Raw genomic sequence first — 17396 nt, 5'->3', positions numbered from 1 at the left:
AGAAGCAGGGCCGGTCCTTGGTCCGTGCTGGAGGTTAGCATTGCAGGCACGTTTATAATCGCAGCTCTCACGGCCGCACGGCTCCTCAGGGGCTCGAGGCAGCCGCTGAATTATGTTCTCTTCCCTCCCCCCCCCCATTTTGCCAAGAGACTGAAAGGGGGAGAGAAAAAAAACTATTTGTTTGTCTTGTCTAATTTAATTTACGTTATTTATCAAACAGACAGGTTATTTGGGAAACCAGATGGACGCAGGCTAAAATCATCTGTATTTCCAACACGTGAAAAACCGAGTCAGAGTGGACGCAGGAGCGGAGCGCGCGCGGCCGGCGGGGCGCTGCCGAGCCTCTCCCGCCCCGGCCCCGAAACGCGGGGTAAAGCCCCCCGAGCGGCAGGGCCCTCGCGGACGTGGCTCCTGCGAGAGCCCGGCCCTCGCGCCCGCCCGAGCCCGCGTTTTAGCGACGAGCCACAAGCGAGCGGGGAGCGAGTTGAGCCGAGACCTCCCGCCCCGCTCGGTCCCGCCTGCCCCAGAAGCGGCTTGGCCGGCGGGGGGGAGACCCGCCGCGAGCAGCGCCGGGCCGCTTAGGCCTGTGAAACCAAACTTTCATTCTATATCTACTAATAATGTTAATAACAACATTACGCGTGCTCTTTGCGGACAGATGTTCAGTCCTTGGGGTTTATTGTTTTCTCTTGTATCACCCAGAAGCCCAATTTATGGCTAACTCTAGCTATGCTTCTCCAAACAGCAGCGATATAAACCAGCCGTAATTAAAGAAAATAACAGAAAATATTGCAGTGCAAAGGGGAGAGGTGAAAAGCAAATCTTACAGGTTTGTATGAGATTAATTTTATTTTTAGCTGATTTTTTTTCTCTGCTCCTTAGGGCTGTTTTTATGCAACATGCTCTATGCTGCTTCCCTTACAGGGTCCCATTGATTTTCAATATTTCATGATGCTCGTGCACATGGTGATGAAGGACCAGGATCAGAAAGGCTGGTTCCCTTTGGAGGATGAGGTGTGCCCTCGTTCACCCGTGTCCTCGCACGCAGCTGGCACCAGAGAGCAGCCTGCGGAGATGGACAGCCCCACGGCCCACGCTGGCCTGTGATTTATGAGGAGAGCCAGAGACCCTCGAAGATGAAAGGTAAATGCCCTGGGCTCTGGAAATGGCCTCTTCCCTGGTGCCCGGCTTCCTGCGGGCAGCCCCTTTGCTCCCCTGGGCTCCGTGCTTGTCCTCACTGCATCATCCTGCCGCAGGCCCCTGCAATGGGCAGCGTGTCCCCTTGCAATGGGTCCTGTGTCCCCCTGCAACGGGCAGCTTGTCCCCTTGCAATGGGTCCTGTGTCCCCCTGTAACGGGCAGCGTGCCCCCCTGCAACGCTCACGCCTGGTGCTCTGCACCCATCTGCCTCCCGACCCCAGGGCTGCAGCCTCCGGGCTTGGCACTGCCTGCTCTGGCCAGCCCCGTGCCAGGGCCACCGCGCCGCGCTGGGGCGGGACGGGACGAGGAGCCCCGGCCATGCTCGGCTGTGGGGCCTGGCTGGAGGGCAGCAGGGGCCAGCGTGCGCCGGCGCCTTTCTGCACCGCCCAGTTTCCAGCTGCCGCGGTTAATGGAGGCTCGTTCCTGCGAAGGAGGCGTGATTAATCGCCGAGGCACTAACGCCACATCCCCAGCTGCTCAGGATGTTAATAGGGGGTATTTCCACATTCCTATTTTACGTCAAGCCTGAAGGGGGGCTTGGAAAACCCCCAACCTTTCATAATTAAATACCAGATTAGGAAAATGGCTTCCCCCCCCACACCGTGCAAGCCCGGCCACGGGAGCGGGACAGGGCGGCAGCAGCGGTTTCTCCCTCCTGCGCTCCGTCGAGGGCAGCGTCTCCGCGTTCAGCCCCGAGCGAGTCTGAGACCACAGGCGGGTCGGCTCCTGCTTCGGCAGCCTTCGCTCCCGCTCCGGGCTTGCCGAGCGCGGGCGTCCTGCCGCGGAGGGGTGACCTGGACGTGCGACGGCGCGGCGGAAGGTGCGGCTCCCCCCGCCAAAAAGAGCCCCGGGGGCTTTTCGGGGGGCCAGTGCTGCCGCCGGCCGGGCCGTGGGGAAGGAAGGGCCTGCAGCAGGCCGCAGGGCTTGCGCGGCGGCCGCCGGCTGGGCGATGCCCGCGGCCTGCGAGGGGAAAAGCGCCGCGCCGACATCTGCTTGGCGTTTGTTTGTCTTTCATTTCCATTCATTCCCTTCCTCCCCCCCCTTCTTTTATCTTTCCATCTGCATGGGCCTAAAAATAGGGCTGTAGCCTGACTTTATCTGCTCCGCGTAAGCCGTTGCAGACTTCAGTGAAACCCCGCTTGCAGCCCGTCCTTTTCCCAGGCTGGACGAGGAGAGGAAGGGGCCGATTTGTCCGTGCAGGCCGAGCCGGCGGCGCTTTTCCAGCCTGCAGCGCAGCTCAGCCCTCGCCTTCCGGCTGCTGGAGTCCCAGGGTCTCCGGCTCCACGGCCTCGGGTGGGATGCAGGATGCGGGATGCGGGATGCTCTTCCAGCTAGGGGGGAAGCACCAGACAACGAGCGACCACCATGGGGCACTTGGTGCTTGCACCCTTGGGAGAGCGCGGGGAGCAGAGCCGGATCCCGGGAGAACGCAGGCTCCACGCATGCGTCCAGGGCCCCGGCGAGGACGGGCGTTCCCGGGAACCCCCTTCCCGACGGCTCTGCAGACGCCAGGCACGGCCCCATGGTTCCTGCGCACCGCGGCGGGGATGCCCACGGCAAGCCGGGCGCCCCGGTGCTGCCTCTGCTGATGCGCCACGGTGTCCGTCCCCGCTCCCTGCACTCTGACCACGTGCTCTCCGCGTCTTGTCCTTCGAACACGCCTCTGCTGCCCGCACGGAGCCCCGGCTTTGCCCGGCGCCACGCTCCTCATTTCAGGCCGTTCTTCCCAGCTCTGCCTTGCCTTCGCCCCCCCGCCCAGTCCCTCGTCCCCCTCGTCGGGGCCGCGCGTGACCCTCCTGCCGCTCCCGATGCTGGGCCGCGGGAAAGTCCCCAGCGCTCGGTGCAGGAAAAGCTCCTCGGCGCTGGGCGGCGAGCGGCGCCGGCTTCCCTGCGCCCCGGCCCCCCCGGGCGCTATGAATAAATCATTGTGGTATTAAAGAGAAGCAGCTGCTTTTCTGCTTTTTTCCTTTTTTTCGACACTCCATCCGTATCCGCGCGGCCCCGGCGGCACATGCTCGAACGCCGGGGCCCCATTGACGGCCCCTGAAGCATAGCAATTGATACACAGAGATCCCCAAATCCTATTCAGGGGCCGCTTTTCTGCACGAGCAGCCTCTGAACAGGCAATTCGCGGCTCTTTTTGTCGCCGGGGTTAAGTGGTTAAGTGTGGGGAGATCCCACAAAAGGCCTTCACTCCATGAAAAGCTATATTTACATTGTAATCGCCAAAGAACCGCTCCGTCGGTCAATAGCGGGACGGCGGAGGCGAGGGCGGCCCCGGCCCAATGCCGCGGGATTACGTCCCTGGCGGCAGCTGCAGCCGGGGCTCCGGGCCGGGGGTCCTGGCCGCGGCGGCGGCTCTTTGTGCCCGGCCCGGGGAGCCCCGTCGCAGCCTCGTTAACCGATGCTCCACCGTCAAGCGGAGCCGTCCTCGTGCTCGGGGGAAAATCGTGGTGCCGTAACGGGACCGACGGAGCGGCGCGAGCTGCGCCAACGTGCGCTTCCCTCTCCGCCGGGAGCAATTTCCCCGGATCAATTAGCCGATCTTCCAAGTGATACCCGGCCGCGGGAGCGTGCCTCCTCCCCCTCCTCACACGCGTGGGCCTCAGAATTAATGATTTCCCTGCCAGCTCGGCCAGAATAAATAGCAATCGCAGCCAGGGAAGGTCCCGGGCTGGCCGGGGGAGCCGCGGCCGCGCCGCCCCCCTCCCGCCTCGGCCACCCCCAGTCTCCTCCATGCTTGGAAATGGAAATCCAAGTGCTTTTACACTTATACACATGCTCCGGCTTCTCCCGACGCCTGGTGTAAGCTTTATGAGAGAACAAATTTTAAAAGTGTTGCACCGCACCCTGCAGCCGCGTGGAAATTGCAGTGACGAGGCTGAACGCTTCGGCTGAGCCGCGGGGGCGATCTCCCGCGTCGGGCGAGGCCGCCGCGCGCCCGCGGACGCCGCTCTCCCCGGCGGGACGGTTTTCCCTCGGTACGAGCCGGGCCGCGGCTGTTTTCCCTCTCGGTTTGGCTCCGGCCGGGGTTTTTCAAAGGCTCCTGAGCAGCGAGCGCCCTTCCTCCCCCGGCCGGGCGCATGTTGTTCGAATTAGCATCTAAATGAAAGGATATCGTTGGTTCCTGTACGGCGATAACAAGCTCTGGTAGCAGAGGGAATTTCACCCATGCAGAGAGAATTTGCCGCGCGGTTCCCGCCGGAGGAGCCGAGGCTCTGCCGGCCGCTCGCCGGGGTCCGTTCCTCCGCGACCCAAACAAGTTCAGGGAAACGCACCCACCAGGAAGCGGGAGTTTATCTAGGAATGCCGCTGTAATTGCTAAAAGCCCTTGTTTCCGACATGGAAAACGCGGCACATTTCCCTGCGAAGGCCGCGGCGTGGCGCCGGCCCAGGAAAGCGCTCCCACTGGAAACGCTGCTGGGAGCTGCAGGCGTTGCCCTTTCCCGGCGTTGCCCTTTCCCAGCGTTGCCCTTTCCCGGCGTTGCCCTTTCCTAGCGTTGCTCTTTCCCGGCATTGCCCTTTCCCGGTGTTGCTCCTTCCTGGCGTTGCCCTTTCCCCGCGTTGCCCTTTCCCAGCGTTGTCTTTTCCCAGTGTTGCTCCTTCCTGGCGTCGCCCTCTCCCGCCGGTGCCCAGTCCTTCCTCGCCGCTCGGTTCACATTACATCCCTCCCTCTCCCGTGCAAAAGGAAAGCGAGAGGAAGGAAGAACAACCAGAGCCCAGAACGTCGACGTTCTGCCTTTGCTCATGAGCAGGGAATTGCGACCATAATGAAAACTTCCACTCCAGCCAGGAGGGCATCGCCCGCTGGAAAAGGTCCTTTCTTCCTGGGGGAAACCTGGCCAGCTCCCACCCCGCGGCAGCCTCGCCGAAGCCGGGCGGGCGCCCGCCGCCGAGAGCCTCTGCTCGCCGCCCTCCCGCCTGGCTGCAACGCGCACGGCTGTGTAACTTCACCCGGGCAATTTTAATTTTTTTCAGCCCGTCCAGGCTGTTTTGCTCTGCTTGAATTTTAACAGATGTTTTGACTTGTAGTAGGTGAAGGAGAAACTGCAAAAAAAAAAAAAAAAACAAAAAAAAAAAACACGTTTTTTGACTTGAGCTGGCTCAAAGCTCCCTAGTGGAGCAGCTTCCACATCAGAAAATTCTGATTACATGCAAACAAAACATTTAATCTCGCTGAATGCCACAAATACAAATCTTTCTGGTTAGAGTCTATTGCAGTTATTAATCAAAACAGTTCAGCTGAAACTAAGCCTTTTATCAAGTGTTGTGATAAAAGGATGAATTAAAGCATTTATGGAATGTATCAGATTTGTTTGCAAGACCGAAACACTGATCTCAATTTCAGTCCTGAAGTTTTCGGTATGATGGGATCCAAATGTCGAGCCCGTCTGTTTGCAGCAGTTAGGGACTGCAAGGCAGCGCGTTGTGGCGAGCGCTTCGCTCGTAGGCTGGGTACGCGCCGGGAGCGGCCGGCGGTACCGCTTCTACGAAACGGACCCGGTCCCGCGGGCGGCGGGGAGCCGAGCGGCCGGGCCGGCGGGGCCGGAGGCGGCCGGGGAGCGGCCGGCGCCACGCCAAGGATTCCACGCTCCAACGCTGCAAACGCTCAAGTGCAGAAATCAAATGATGGAGAGATTTCACTTAGCCCCCCCCCCACCTTGGCTCAGCTGAGGGACGGTGATGAAAGAAAAAAATATATATTTAAATGTAGATACTGGTTTGCGTCCCCAAATCTATGGAGACTGACAAACCCGCTCGCTGCTGGGAGGCAGCCGCGGAGCTGCCGCTGGCGTTTCTCTCCCAGGCGAAGTAGCAGCCCGGGCGCTTTTGCACAAATTTGCTTCCTTTCGTGCCCGCTCCGGCCTTTCCCGGCGGCCGGGGAGCAGGGGGACGGGAAGGGGCGCGGGGCCACGGCGGGGAGCCCGGGCGAGCGCGCGTTCCTCCCACTTCCTTTCAATTTCCCAAACAATTTCCTAATCAGACCTTTCTGTCTGGATTTTATTAGTGATTCACAGGCCAAGAGGAAATGGTGATTTTGGGGTCCTGGTCTAATGGCAGGGGTGGAGTCGGTATCAATATTGCCCTTTTGTAGCTAAGCAGCAGACAAACCGCAGAGGAAACATCTAAAGGACGCCAGCTCTGCTCGCTTGGCACCGGGTGTCTCCTTGAGGGGAGATAAATCCCCTTTTTTGTGGGTTATGAAAGCAAAGAGCGTTTGGGAGCAAGAGGAAGGAGGCTCTTCTCCCCGGAGAAGGTCGCAGCAGAGAGGGGGGTGGCAGCTGGCGCGGCGCCCCGCAGACGGGACGGGCACGGGCACGGGGACGGGCACGGGGATGGGGACATGGGACGTGCACGGGGATGGGGACGGGGACACGGGACATGCACGGGGACAGGGATGGGGACAGGCACGGGGACGGGGCCGCCCGCTCCCAGCCCTTCGCAGAGGCATCCGGGGGCTGTTTCCCCGCGGGCCGCGGCCTCCCTGGAATTCCTGCATTCCTGGCATTTTTTCATCAAATATAGCGCGTCTGTCACCGCCTTTGAGTCTGATCGAAACCTCACCTGTTTTCCAGGTAGGGGGACAGGGCTTCGCCTTCCCCTCGCCTCCTTTTTCCCCTCTTTTGTGGCACTTTCCCCCCCAAAACCCCACCGGGGGCTTGCAGGGAAGAAGGTGCTGCTCCCGTGGGAGCTGCAGGGAGCTGGCGGGCCCGGGAGGCCACCGGGACCTGTGGAAATGAAAGCGTCATCGCTGAGCTCTGTGCGGCCGAGAGGGCGACCCGGCGGGGCCGAGTCAGGCGCGGGGCAGCGCGGGGCTGCGGGGCAGCGCGCTGTTTACTTTAATTTCTCGGAGAGCTTTTTGGGAGATTTCCCCCCTCTGTTATTAAACTCAGATGAGCCGCTGGGGAGGTTAGGTCGCATGTGGTTCAGGGCGCTTTTTTTTTTTTCATCTATAATTTCTTTTTTTTTTTTTCTTTTGGCAATGTTGCGCTTTTAACTCTTTCGGGGCGGTTTCCCAGGGCCGCGGGAGCCGCCGGCGGCGTTTTCGTTGCAAACAGCAAATCCGCTCCAGTCTCAGTCAGATCCGGCCGGTCCCTGGGGCCGGCGCGCGGCTGCACCGTGAGCCGCAGCGCTTTGCGGCAACACGGCCGAACCGAAGGGGCAACGGGAGACTGAGCCGCGGAGCCGCGCTCGGCCGGCTCGCGGGGCGGCAGCGTTTGGGGGGAAGCACCCGCGACGCTGGCGAGGCTCCGGCGAGCGACGAGCGAAACGCCGGGCTCGCACCTGCCCGGCTCTTTTCCTGTGCTTGGATCTGCTGAAACCCGAAGTGCTGAGGCGCAACCGTTGCTCTCCGAGGCGTCCCCAGGCGCAGAAGGTCCCAACCTGCGGACGCTTTCGCCTCTGCTCTCTCTCTGAGGAGCGCATTGCTTTGCATTTAATTCTGGCTCCCAGCGGAAGCTAAATGCGAGCCAGCACGAGCACACACGGAGCTCAAAAGCAGAGCGGAGCAGAGCAAAGCAAAGCGGAGCAGAGCCGAGCAGAGCCGAGCAGCGCAAAGCCAAGCCGGTGCTTTGCCCAGACTGTTTTTCTTCACTGCCCGTTCACAGCAGTGTCCAAGCTGGATCCTCGCTTCCTTCCGTGACAAGCATTATTATTTCTCTTCGTAATCTCGTGCCCAGTGCTGCCGCCCGCGTGGTGCCCGCGCCGCGGGGCTGTCTCGGGACAGGAGCAGCACGGAGCCGGCAGGCGCTGGCTAGCGGCCTGCTAGGCAGAGGGAAAGTTAAAAGAACTTATTTATTGCTTATTGCAACCTATCGCGCTGCTCGGAAGCTTCGCGGCACCGCGGAGGAAGGGCGAACGGGACGGGCGGGCGCCGGCGGCCCTCGCCCTGCGCCACAGAGCCGCTCTGTCCGCCGACGCTCGCGGCGCCGCGTGCGACCCGCTCGCCCGGCCCCGCGCTCCTCGGAGCCCTTTGATGCTGCTGCGGCTTCTCCTGCCGGGGCTCGCGGGCGCCCGGGAAGAAAGGCCCCGTTGAGAGCAGGGCGCCGCTGCGCCCGCGGCCCCGGGGCAGCGCGGAGCGGGCGGAGGGACCGGGAGCTCGGGGAGCTCCGGGGCCGCGGCACGGATGGGCTGGGAAGGAGGCGCCGCGTCCGCAGAGCCGCTGCCCCGGCCCTGCTCCGAGGGGTTCGCGGGCGCCCGCGCGCGTGCTGCAGTGGGGCCGTCCCGGCTGTGGGGTGCAGGGTCCTCGTGGGGCTGTGCAGGGTCCCCGTGGGGCTGTGCAGGGTCCCTGTGGGGCTGTGCAGGGTCCTTGTGGGGCTGTGCAGGGTCCACATGGGGCTGCGCAGATTCCCCATAGGGGCTGTGCAGGGTCCCTGTGGGGCTGTGCAGGGTCCCCATGGGGCTGTGCAGGGCCCACAGTGCTGGGTGTGCAGCCCCTCTCCCCCCGTGGGTGCAGCCCCTCTCCCCTACCCCTCCGTGGGTGCAGCCCCTCTCCCACCCCCCCGCAGCAGACCTCTCCTGCCAGCTCTGCTCCCCCAAACGCAAGCGCCCCCCCCCCGGGTCTCCCCCGGTCTCCCCGGGGGCGCGGCAGACGGACACCCCGCCGCGGGGGCTCCCCGCGCCCGGCCGCGCCCCCCGCGCCCGCTCTGCCGCCGTCGCGCCGCGCCGCGGGACGTGGGCAGCGCGTGACGCTTTCCTGCTCCCCGCCGCGGCCCCACTTCCGCGCGCGGCGGCGGCGGCGGCGGCGACGGTGAGTGCGGGCGGCGCGGGGCGGCCGCGGGCCGCGGGCCGGGGGGCGGCGGCGGCGGCGGCGCGGGGCGAGAGGGGGGCGCGGGCGGGCGGTGCCGGTTCGGCCCCCGCCGGCGGGGGCTGCTCCTCCCGCTCGCTGATGGCTGCAGCCCTGCAAAGGGCCGGGCGGGGACGCGCCGGCCCCCCGCCCGCAGCCCGCCGCCGGCATTCGCAGTGCTGCGTGGGGGGTGCGTGTGCACGCGTGGACAGCCGCGCGGGACCGCCGCGCCGGGGCTCCGCAGCGGGCCGGCTCGCTCCGCGCCCGCCGGGCCCGGCACCGGGCTGCGGCAGTCGCCTGGCCGCCGTCCTCGCTGCCGGCATCACGGCCTGCGTCAGCGCCCTTTCCCTGCTGCGTGGTTGTTTTTTTTTTTTTTTTTTTTTTTTTCCTCTCTTGCATTTTATTCCTGCAGTCGCGGAGCTGCATGTAACCCAGGCAGCAGCGTGGCTGCGGGCAGAGGGACCCACCGCTGCTCCGTGCCCCGGTCCCAGCCCGGATGCAGGCGCCTGGGGGCTCTGCAGCCACCCCGAAAGGCAGGACAGCCCGTCTCCAAAGAGGGACGTGGTTTTAATCCTGCAACGCGCAGCTTCTGGAAGGCTCTTCTCCTCCGCCTGCTCTGGTGGGAGGGGGATCCCTGCATGCTCTCAGGTGGGGCCCACAAGGTCAGGTGGGTCTTGGTGGATCTGACATGTCCTGTGGCCAAAATCCACCAAGCTGTGTGTGATGCTGCTGCCCAGCCCTGGGCCCCCAGGGCACGGCCGCTGGGAACACCCCAGGTCGAAGCAGACAGCACTTGTGTCCCCGATTTACCAAGCAGTGCCCCTAACTCATAGCAAATTTTATTTTGCATTTATATGCTATTGGAGAAGCAGCTTCTTCCAAATAAACCTGCACAGGCGCAGAATTAATTGCATCCCCCACAAGCAGGGCTGCTGCTGGAGGAGAGCGTGTCGGCAGCGTGCCCCGAAACGAAGGCGCAACAGCTTGCTGTCACGAGGAGCGGAGGCAGGCGGGGGGCGGCTGCCCCGGGGCCGGGCTCCTCGCCTTTGCGTCGGATGAGAATTTGTCCCAGGACCATTTGGGGTTTCTGGCCCGGGGGCGTGCTGAGAGCGGCAGCGAAACGCCAGGGAGAGGGAAGAGCCCGTCGGCCTCGGGCAGCTGGGGTCTGGCCTGGCCCGAGACTTGGGTTCATCAGCATTACAGAAAGGCAAATGAAGTAACAGAGTATTTCATCTTGCCGTAGCTCAGCAGCCAGCTCCGGGCATGCGGGCCGGCGCCTGCCCGCGCCTCCGCGCAGCCCCGGCGGGCCCCGACCGGCGAGGATCCTCCTCGGCGGCCGTCACGTCTTGGTGTCTCTTTTGCAGACAGGAGGCCGGCAAGATGTTTGCGGTTTTCCAGCCCGACGTTGGCTCGAACGCCCCCTTCCACGAGGGCCAGCGAGACGCCACGCTGGGCGCAGCCTTCCCGGGGGACGGGCAGCGCAGGCAGGACACCAATTTCAACTTCGTTGAGGGGGGGTTTGACCGCAACGAGAACTGGAGCCAGGCAGCACCGGGGACCCGCGCGGCGGAGAGCTCCAGCCGGAGCGAAAACACGACAAATCCGTCCGATAATCTGCTGTTATTAGTGCAGAGACAGCTGGTCCAGGGCAGGCTTAGGGATGCCGCCCAAAGCCTGGAAGGAGACGGAGCGCGTCTCCGCGCGGACCTGCGGAGCCCCCCCGAGGGAGCGGAGGGCGGCGGGCCGGCGGGGGCCGCGACCGAAGCCCGCGGGAAGCCCCCGAGCTCCCCCGCCGAGGACAACGGCTACGCCAGCAGCTCCCTCAGCATCGATAGCCCCGACAGCATCTCCGGGGGCGCCTGGGAGCCCCCCGCCGCTGCCCAGCTCCAGGAGAGCCCGGCGGAGCCTGGCGCGGGGAGGACCGAGGCAGAGAGCCCCCCCGGCGCAGACACCCTCTTCCCAGCGCTGGCGGAGGCCTTCCAGCACATGCAGGACAAGGAGAGGTTCAAGGAGCGGGAGAAGGAGAAGCACCACATCCAGCTGGTGATGTACCGGCGCTTGGCGCTGCTGCGCTGGATCCACGGCCTCCAGCAGAAGGTCGTGGACCAGCAGAACCGGCTGCAGGAGAGCTTCGACACCATCCTGGACAACCGCAAGGAGCTCATCCGCTACATCCAGCAGGGCCTGGCGTGCCCCGGCGCCCCGGGCCGCCCCGGGCTGTGAGCCCCGCTCGTCTCCTGGGATCCGCTCTGCTCCCCTCTCCGCGCCGCAAGGAGCTTCTCCTGGCCCTTGCCCTCTGCGGTGGGGCCCGGGGCCAGGTTTTGCTCCTGAGGCTTTTAAAAGGCACGAGCTGCAGGCTCTGCCCATCCCGGTTTCCGTGAAGCATGAAGACACCACGCAGGAGATGCCGCCCGGCATCTCCCTGGGCCACGGCAGCACAAGGTCCTCCCACTGCCACAGAACCCTTTTTAATGAGTTTTCATCTCAACTTCTCCGACGCTTCCTTCTCCGCCCAGCTGCTGAGGGGCAAGTACCAGCCGTTTGGCCCCCACGCTGCGTCCTGCTGGTCTCGGGGCTTGGGCGGCCCCGGGCTGGGGGCTCCGAGGCTGAGATCTGTGCTGAGTCTGTGATGCTGAGACTCATCTTTCAAATCTAGCTTAAGGCCCTTTCTTTGAGTATTTAAAGGCAGGAGTTCATGCCATCGCTTTACTGCAGCTTCCTGAAGGGTTGTCTAGGAAAATGCATCCCTGGGTTGGAGCACGGGCGAGGAAGCGGTCGGGCACGGCCAGGGCACGGCCGAGGCCACCAACTTAATTAGGCACTTCTAAAATTGTCTTTCCTCTCCCAGTTCTCTCTTCTATTATGCCAGTACCAGTGACCATCCCCCAAACACCTGATCCAAGGAGGGGGAGAACATCTGGGAGAAGCCGCATGGAGCTGAAACCCTCCTGCAAAGGCCCGAGCGGGGGCCAGCGCCCGGCGGCGGCCCCGCGGAGCGGCTCTGCCTCCCTCCTCGGCGTGCGCCTGAGGTCTCGCCGCTTGGCAAAGCATTTCGGCCCGTGACCCACTTAAAACTGACCTCAGAACACTTAAAAGTAACTTTAAGCATCAACTGATTCAAGTCCAATATAGATATTTTAGATTGCATTGGATTTAGATTTTCTTTCTTCACGTGTATACGTCTGTCCGCTGCAGAACACGCTGTAACATGATGCATGGCCAGGAAGCTGCGCTCAGACTTGTGCTGTTTGTGTTTGTATTTGTTTATCACTTCAAGGAACAAGAGTATTTTTTCCAGTTGACACTTTATTCAGAGGACTGCCTGCAGAATGCCAGAAACGGTCTTTAGTGGGGATGGGAAAGGACGTGCCGGGTTTATTTGCTGTATTTCCGTAAGTGTTAATCTGATGCATGTTCTGTTTACGTGTTGATGCACTGCAGGAGGAGGAGGAGTGTGGTCAGCGTTAAGCCTGGCTCTCAGCGCCGTCTGGTTATAGTCCCAGTTTCACCCCGAATTTCTGTGCAAAGTCAGGCGCTAATTTGGGTTCTCGCCTGCCGGAGGAGGATGACGAGAGATTTCAAAGCCGCGGCTGCCAGCAGATCTCCTTCGAGACGAGCTGGGCAGGGCGGAGGCTGCCGGGGGCTGCGTGGTGCCGCGCGCGGGGCCGGACCGCAGGCTGCCGGCGACGCCGGCTGCTGCCGCAGTGCGGATAAATCCCCGCCGGCGAGCGCCCGGGGCTGCCGCGGGGGGCTGCGATGGGGGTCCCGGGGAAGGGGCGTTGCACGGGGCGCTCCCGGGAGCGATCCTGCGCCGCGCTGCCCGCTCGCTCCTGCTCCGCGCCTGCTGCCCGCATCGTATCGCAGGTGCGCGGCCACGGGCGCGCGTCGCGCTGTCGGTGAAAAGCCTGGAGGAGAAGCAGCAGAGCCGGCGCGAACCTGTGAACCCCTTGGCTCCTCTGCAAAGGGGCGGGGGCTGGGGGGGCCGCAGGTACCAACACCTGAGCCTTGACCTGGAGGTGACTTTGCCTCCGGCCTCGCAGAGATTAAACGGAGATGAAAAAAAGGAGCTGCAGCAGCCCTTTGAACCTTCCTTCACCCCTCTTTTTTTTTCCTTTCCTCCCCCCTCCTTCCTGCTTCTCCGTGGGAATTCGGAGGCGCAGCAGCCCCTTCCGCCAACGCGCACGCCGGCCGCGTTGGCGGTTCGTGAAGGGAAGCTCCGGCAGAGCCGCTGCCGCCCGCTCTCGGGGGCCGCCGGCGATTCTGCCCCCAAGCCGGTGCCGGCTGCCGGGGCGCGCGGGCGTCCGCGGTGCGAGGAGGGCTCGCCCGCCCGCTCTCCTTGGAGAGACGGAGCGGTTCTCTGTTTATCTTGGTCAAATGCTTTACACAAATAATTATTTCCAAGGTAAATATTGTGAAAATCCAGATTATTTGCTCAAGAAATGAAAGAATAACTGCGGGGGCACATCAAAGCGGTGGATCTGCTCTGTAAGCAACGGGCTTCCTCCGCGGTTATTGGGAGTCCTTGTGCCTATGCCCCGAGAGCTGGTTTAGATGGCCAGGTTTGATTTGCAAAATCAACTTCATACAGAGTTTTTCCACCCCCATCTCCAATAACCAAATGAGATTTGTGAATTAATTAAAAATCCTACCAACTGCAGGAGGAAAAAACAACAGAGAGGCAAAACCCAAGGACGCCGAGCGGCCGGCAGCCTCGGAGGGGAGCGCGGCTCCCGCCCTGCGCCGGGCTGCCCGGCCCCGGGACGCCGGAGCTCGGCCAAGCACGTTCCCCGCTCCGGGGCCGCGGCGGCTCCGGCGGCCCCCACGGCCCCCGCGGCCCCCGCGGCCCTGCTCTCCCTGCGGGAAGGGGGAGCGACGCTGGTGCAGTGACCAGCGCCGCCAGGCCCGCAGCCCCCGGCGTCGCGCAGCCTCCGCGCGCGGGGAGAAGCCAGCTACGCACCGCGGCGCGTGCGAGCCCGAATTTCCATACGCGGCAGACAGGGCCCTTTGTTTTTCAGGTCTCCTCTGTAAGTTTATTGTTATTATTTTATTAAATCCCTCTGACACTGGACTGATTTTACTGCACAGAGCAAGATTTGGCAAACCTTGCTCTTCTTTGAAAGCATTAAAAAAATATATCAAGTGTTTATGAAGGTTTGGAGGGAAATATTTTACCGTGTAATTTGAATCTGTTCTAACTATTTCCAGTGTTTTGTGGGCTTAAGAAAGTCTTTAAAAATAAAATCAAATGATGTGATAACTGAGACTATGAAAGTACAAAAGAAAGTTAATCATCTTGGGCCATCAACATACTGTAAGCCAGACTGGGGCATATTTAAAACCTCTTGCAGCTTGTTTCCACTCTGAAAAGAGACTCTAAAAATGACCTCGTGGGATCCCCCCGTTCATCGTGTCTCAGACTTGCAGCACTCACACGTTCAGTTTACAGTGGAAAAAACGTTTTCCGTCCTGCCCCAGCTTTGCCCGTCGGGGCTGCCCCTGTCTCGTGTGCTCAGGATGGGCTGGAAACGGTGCACTGAGCTCTCCCAGGGCTCACCGGGGACGCTCAGGGCACACGAGAGCCTGCCCACGGGGATGCTCTGGACACGCATGAACCTGCCCACGGGGATGCTCTGAACACGCACGAACCTGCCCGCAGGAATGCTCCGGACACGCACGAACCTGCCCACGGGGATGCTCAGGGTGTGCATGAACCTGCCCGCAGGGATGCTCAGGGTGTGCGGGGACCTGCCCACAGGGATGCTCTGGACACGCACGAACCTGCCCACGGGGATGTTCAGGGTGTGCAGGGACCTGCCCACAGGGATGCTCTGGACACGCACGAACCTGCCCACGGGGATGCTCAGGGTGTGCAGGGACCTGCCCACAGGGATGCTCAGGGTGTGCGGGGACCTGCCCACAGGGATGCTCTGGACACGCACGAACCTGCCCACGGGGATGCTCAGGGTGTGCGGGGACCTGCCCACAGGGATGCTCTGGACACGCACGAACCTGCCCACGGGGATGCTCAGGGTGTGCAGGGACCTGCCCACAGGGATGCTCTGGACACGCACGAACCTGCCCATGGGGATGCTCAGGGTGTGCAGGGACCTGCCCACAGGGATGCTCTGGACACGCACGAACCTGCCCATGGGGATGCCCAACATCCCCCTGCAGCGTGGGATCCTGCTGAGCCAGCGAGATGCTCTCAGTCCTTATAGGATCCATACGTGCTCCATGCTGGAAGCACCTGCCGCTGCCTGGGAGGTCTCCGGGGGCCGGCGGGCGAGAGGAGCCCTCCTCCAGCCGCGCTGCACCGGCCGAGCCAGACGCGAGCCGACGTTCCAGCTGCTTGGGGCGGCGAGTACCGTGCCGGCGCTGGCAGCGGGGCCGCTCAGGCGCCGGGCGCACGGCCGGAGGCGGCCAGGCGGGCAGGCGCTCGCCGCGCGGCTCCCCGGTTCGGCCCGCTCTCTTCCCAGAGCTGCTTCCCGCTTCTCTTTTCCAGCAGCCCCGCGATGGGAGAGGCAGCGAGTGCTCGACTGCGCTGTAGTATCAGATGAAAACACAGTTTGAGACGGCCTTCTTTAATGATTCCCTTTGAAATGTTGTTGCTTCCTCACATCCCCCTTCGGGGTAGAATATTAAGCAAGAGCAACTCGGCTGGAAATTCAGATTGTTTTCGTGTCTGTTTTCATTTACATTTTAATGATAGAGAAATCTTATAAATCAGGCTATTTGCAGCACGGCTCCTCGAAAGAGAAGGGGGAAAACTCAGCTCCGGCAGGCTCGCCGCTGCCGCGCGCGAGCGCCGGCGGGAGCTGGGACTCTCCCGCGTGGCGGCGGGAGCGCCGCGTGCCCCCGGTCCTACCCGGTCCCTGCCGGCAGCGTCGGGTTGGGCCGACGCCGCAGCCGGGGCGGGGGCTGCGCCGGGGCCTGGCGGCAACGGGAGCCCGAGTCATGAGCTGGGCAGGCCTCAGCCGGGCGAGCGGTGCCGAGCGCCGGGGCTCGCCGGAGCCGCGGCAGCCCGCCGCGCCGGGAGGCGGAGGGAGCTCCCCGCCCTGCCTGCGCTGGGGTGCAACGCGAAACGCCGGCGCTCAGCAGCCCCGGCTCGGCCGCGCTCAGGGGCTGCAGCCACGTTTGCCGTCTCGGGCTCCTCCATTTCCCCCTATCCCGCCTTAACGTCCCTGCTGCCCGGAGAGGGAGAGCAGCGTCCAGCCCTCGGGCACGGCTGGAGGCTGCGTCTTGCACTAGAGCAAAAACCCCGCGTTTTTAGGTCTGCCAAGGGCTCCGGAGGTTTCGTTCTGTCTCCCGTACCAGGCTCCCGCGCCACGTGGGCGGTGATGCCGTCGGTATTTGCACGGGGGGTCGATGCTGGTCGAAGGCCCCAGGGCAACCGGGGAGGGGGGGTGGACGGTGCTGCTTCTGAGAGGGAGCGAGCACCGTGCCGTGCCGTGCCATTGCATGCTGTGCCGAGCCATGCTGAGCCATGCCGTGCTGCACCATGCCATGCCGTGCCGTGCCATGCTGTGCCATTGCATGCTGTGCCATGCTCTGCTGTGCCAAGCCATGCTGAGCCATGCTGCGCTGCACCATGCCATGCCGTGCCATGCCGTGCCATGCCATGCCATGCCGTGCCGTGCCCCCGGCTGTTCGGGGACCAAGCGGAGCGGCTCTGGTAGCCGCCCCGGCGCTGCGGCCCCAGCAGCGGCGGCAGAGCCCGTGCCCCCCAGCCAGCCAGGCGCGGGGCGGGCGCTCGCGCCCCCGCCAAAATCAGCCCCCGGACCCTGGCGTGCGGCAGAGCAGGAACGTTTTAAAAATTCATGAAAACAAGGAACACAAAGGCGACTTAAGCGAAGCCAGCAGCGCCGGGCCGGGTCTGTTTGGTGCTGATACTGCGCAGAATTAAGCGGCGCTGGTCTTCCCTGCGGCCAGAGGGTGCGGAGAGGGCTCCCAGCGGAGCGGCCCCGCACCGGCGCCGCCGACGCTGCGCTGGGATTGATAACCCGGCGCGGGGCGGTGGGGGAGGACGCTGCTCCGGGCCGACAAGCCGGCGTTTATCCCCGTGACAGCAGGCGAGCCAGAGCCGCAGGCCTTGCGGGGAGAAAGGGCTTAGAGAGCCAAGCTTCGCCCCGGGCGGCTGAGCCGGGCCGGGGGAGGAGGACGGGCGCCAGGCGGGCGCAGAGACCGCCAGGGCTTTCCTCCCCGATCCCCAAATCCTCCTCCTCCTCCTTCTCCTCGGTGCTGAGCACCGTGCGTGGCAGCCTGTCTGGGGGAAGGAGCGCGAAGGGGAAGGAGGAAGGAAAGGAGCTCCAGTGGTCTATCCTCCTGGAGCAAATAACACCGAGCAACAGCGAGAGGTGCTGCGGGCGCCCGGTGGGATGTGCAGTGCTCCGGCGGGCTGCACAGTGCTCCGG

At 63.4% G+C, this 17396-nt stretch overlaps 1 protein-coding gene across 1 annotated transcript; it reads left to right on the top strand.

Annotated features, from left to right (window-relative positions):
• The first annotated feature begins 8916 nt into the window (after positions 1-8916).
• Positions 8917-12691, top strand: C23H1orf216 (chromosome 23 C1orf216 homolog). The gene is made up of 2 exons (XM_062594093.1): positions 8917-8949; positions 10350-12691. Exon 2 carries the CDS (start codon positions 10366-10368, stop codon positions 11206-11208), a length of 843 nt encoding a protein of 280 aa, XP_062450077.1. The 5' UTR covers positions 8917-8949; positions 10350-10365; the 3' UTR covers positions 11209-12691.
• The last annotated feature ends 4705 nt before the right edge of the window (positions 12692-17396 follow it).

This window comes from Rhea pennata, chromosome 23 (genome assembly GCF_028389875.1).
Source record: "Rhea pennata isolate bPtePen1 chromosome 23, bPtePen1.pri, whole genome shotgun sequence".
NCBI classification, from domain to species: domain Eukaryota; kingdom Metazoa; phylum Chordata; class Aves; order Rheiformes; family Rheidae; genus Rhea; species Rhea pennata.
The sequence above is the reverse complement of the archived record's forward strand: the minus strand, read 5'-3'. Positions and strand labels throughout refer to the sequence as shown.

Coding starts and splice junctions, on each gene's coding strand:
- C23H1orf216 (XM_062594093.1), top strand. CDS start 10,366: ATGTTTGCGGTTTTCCAGCCCGACGTTGGCTCGAACGCCCCCTTCCAC.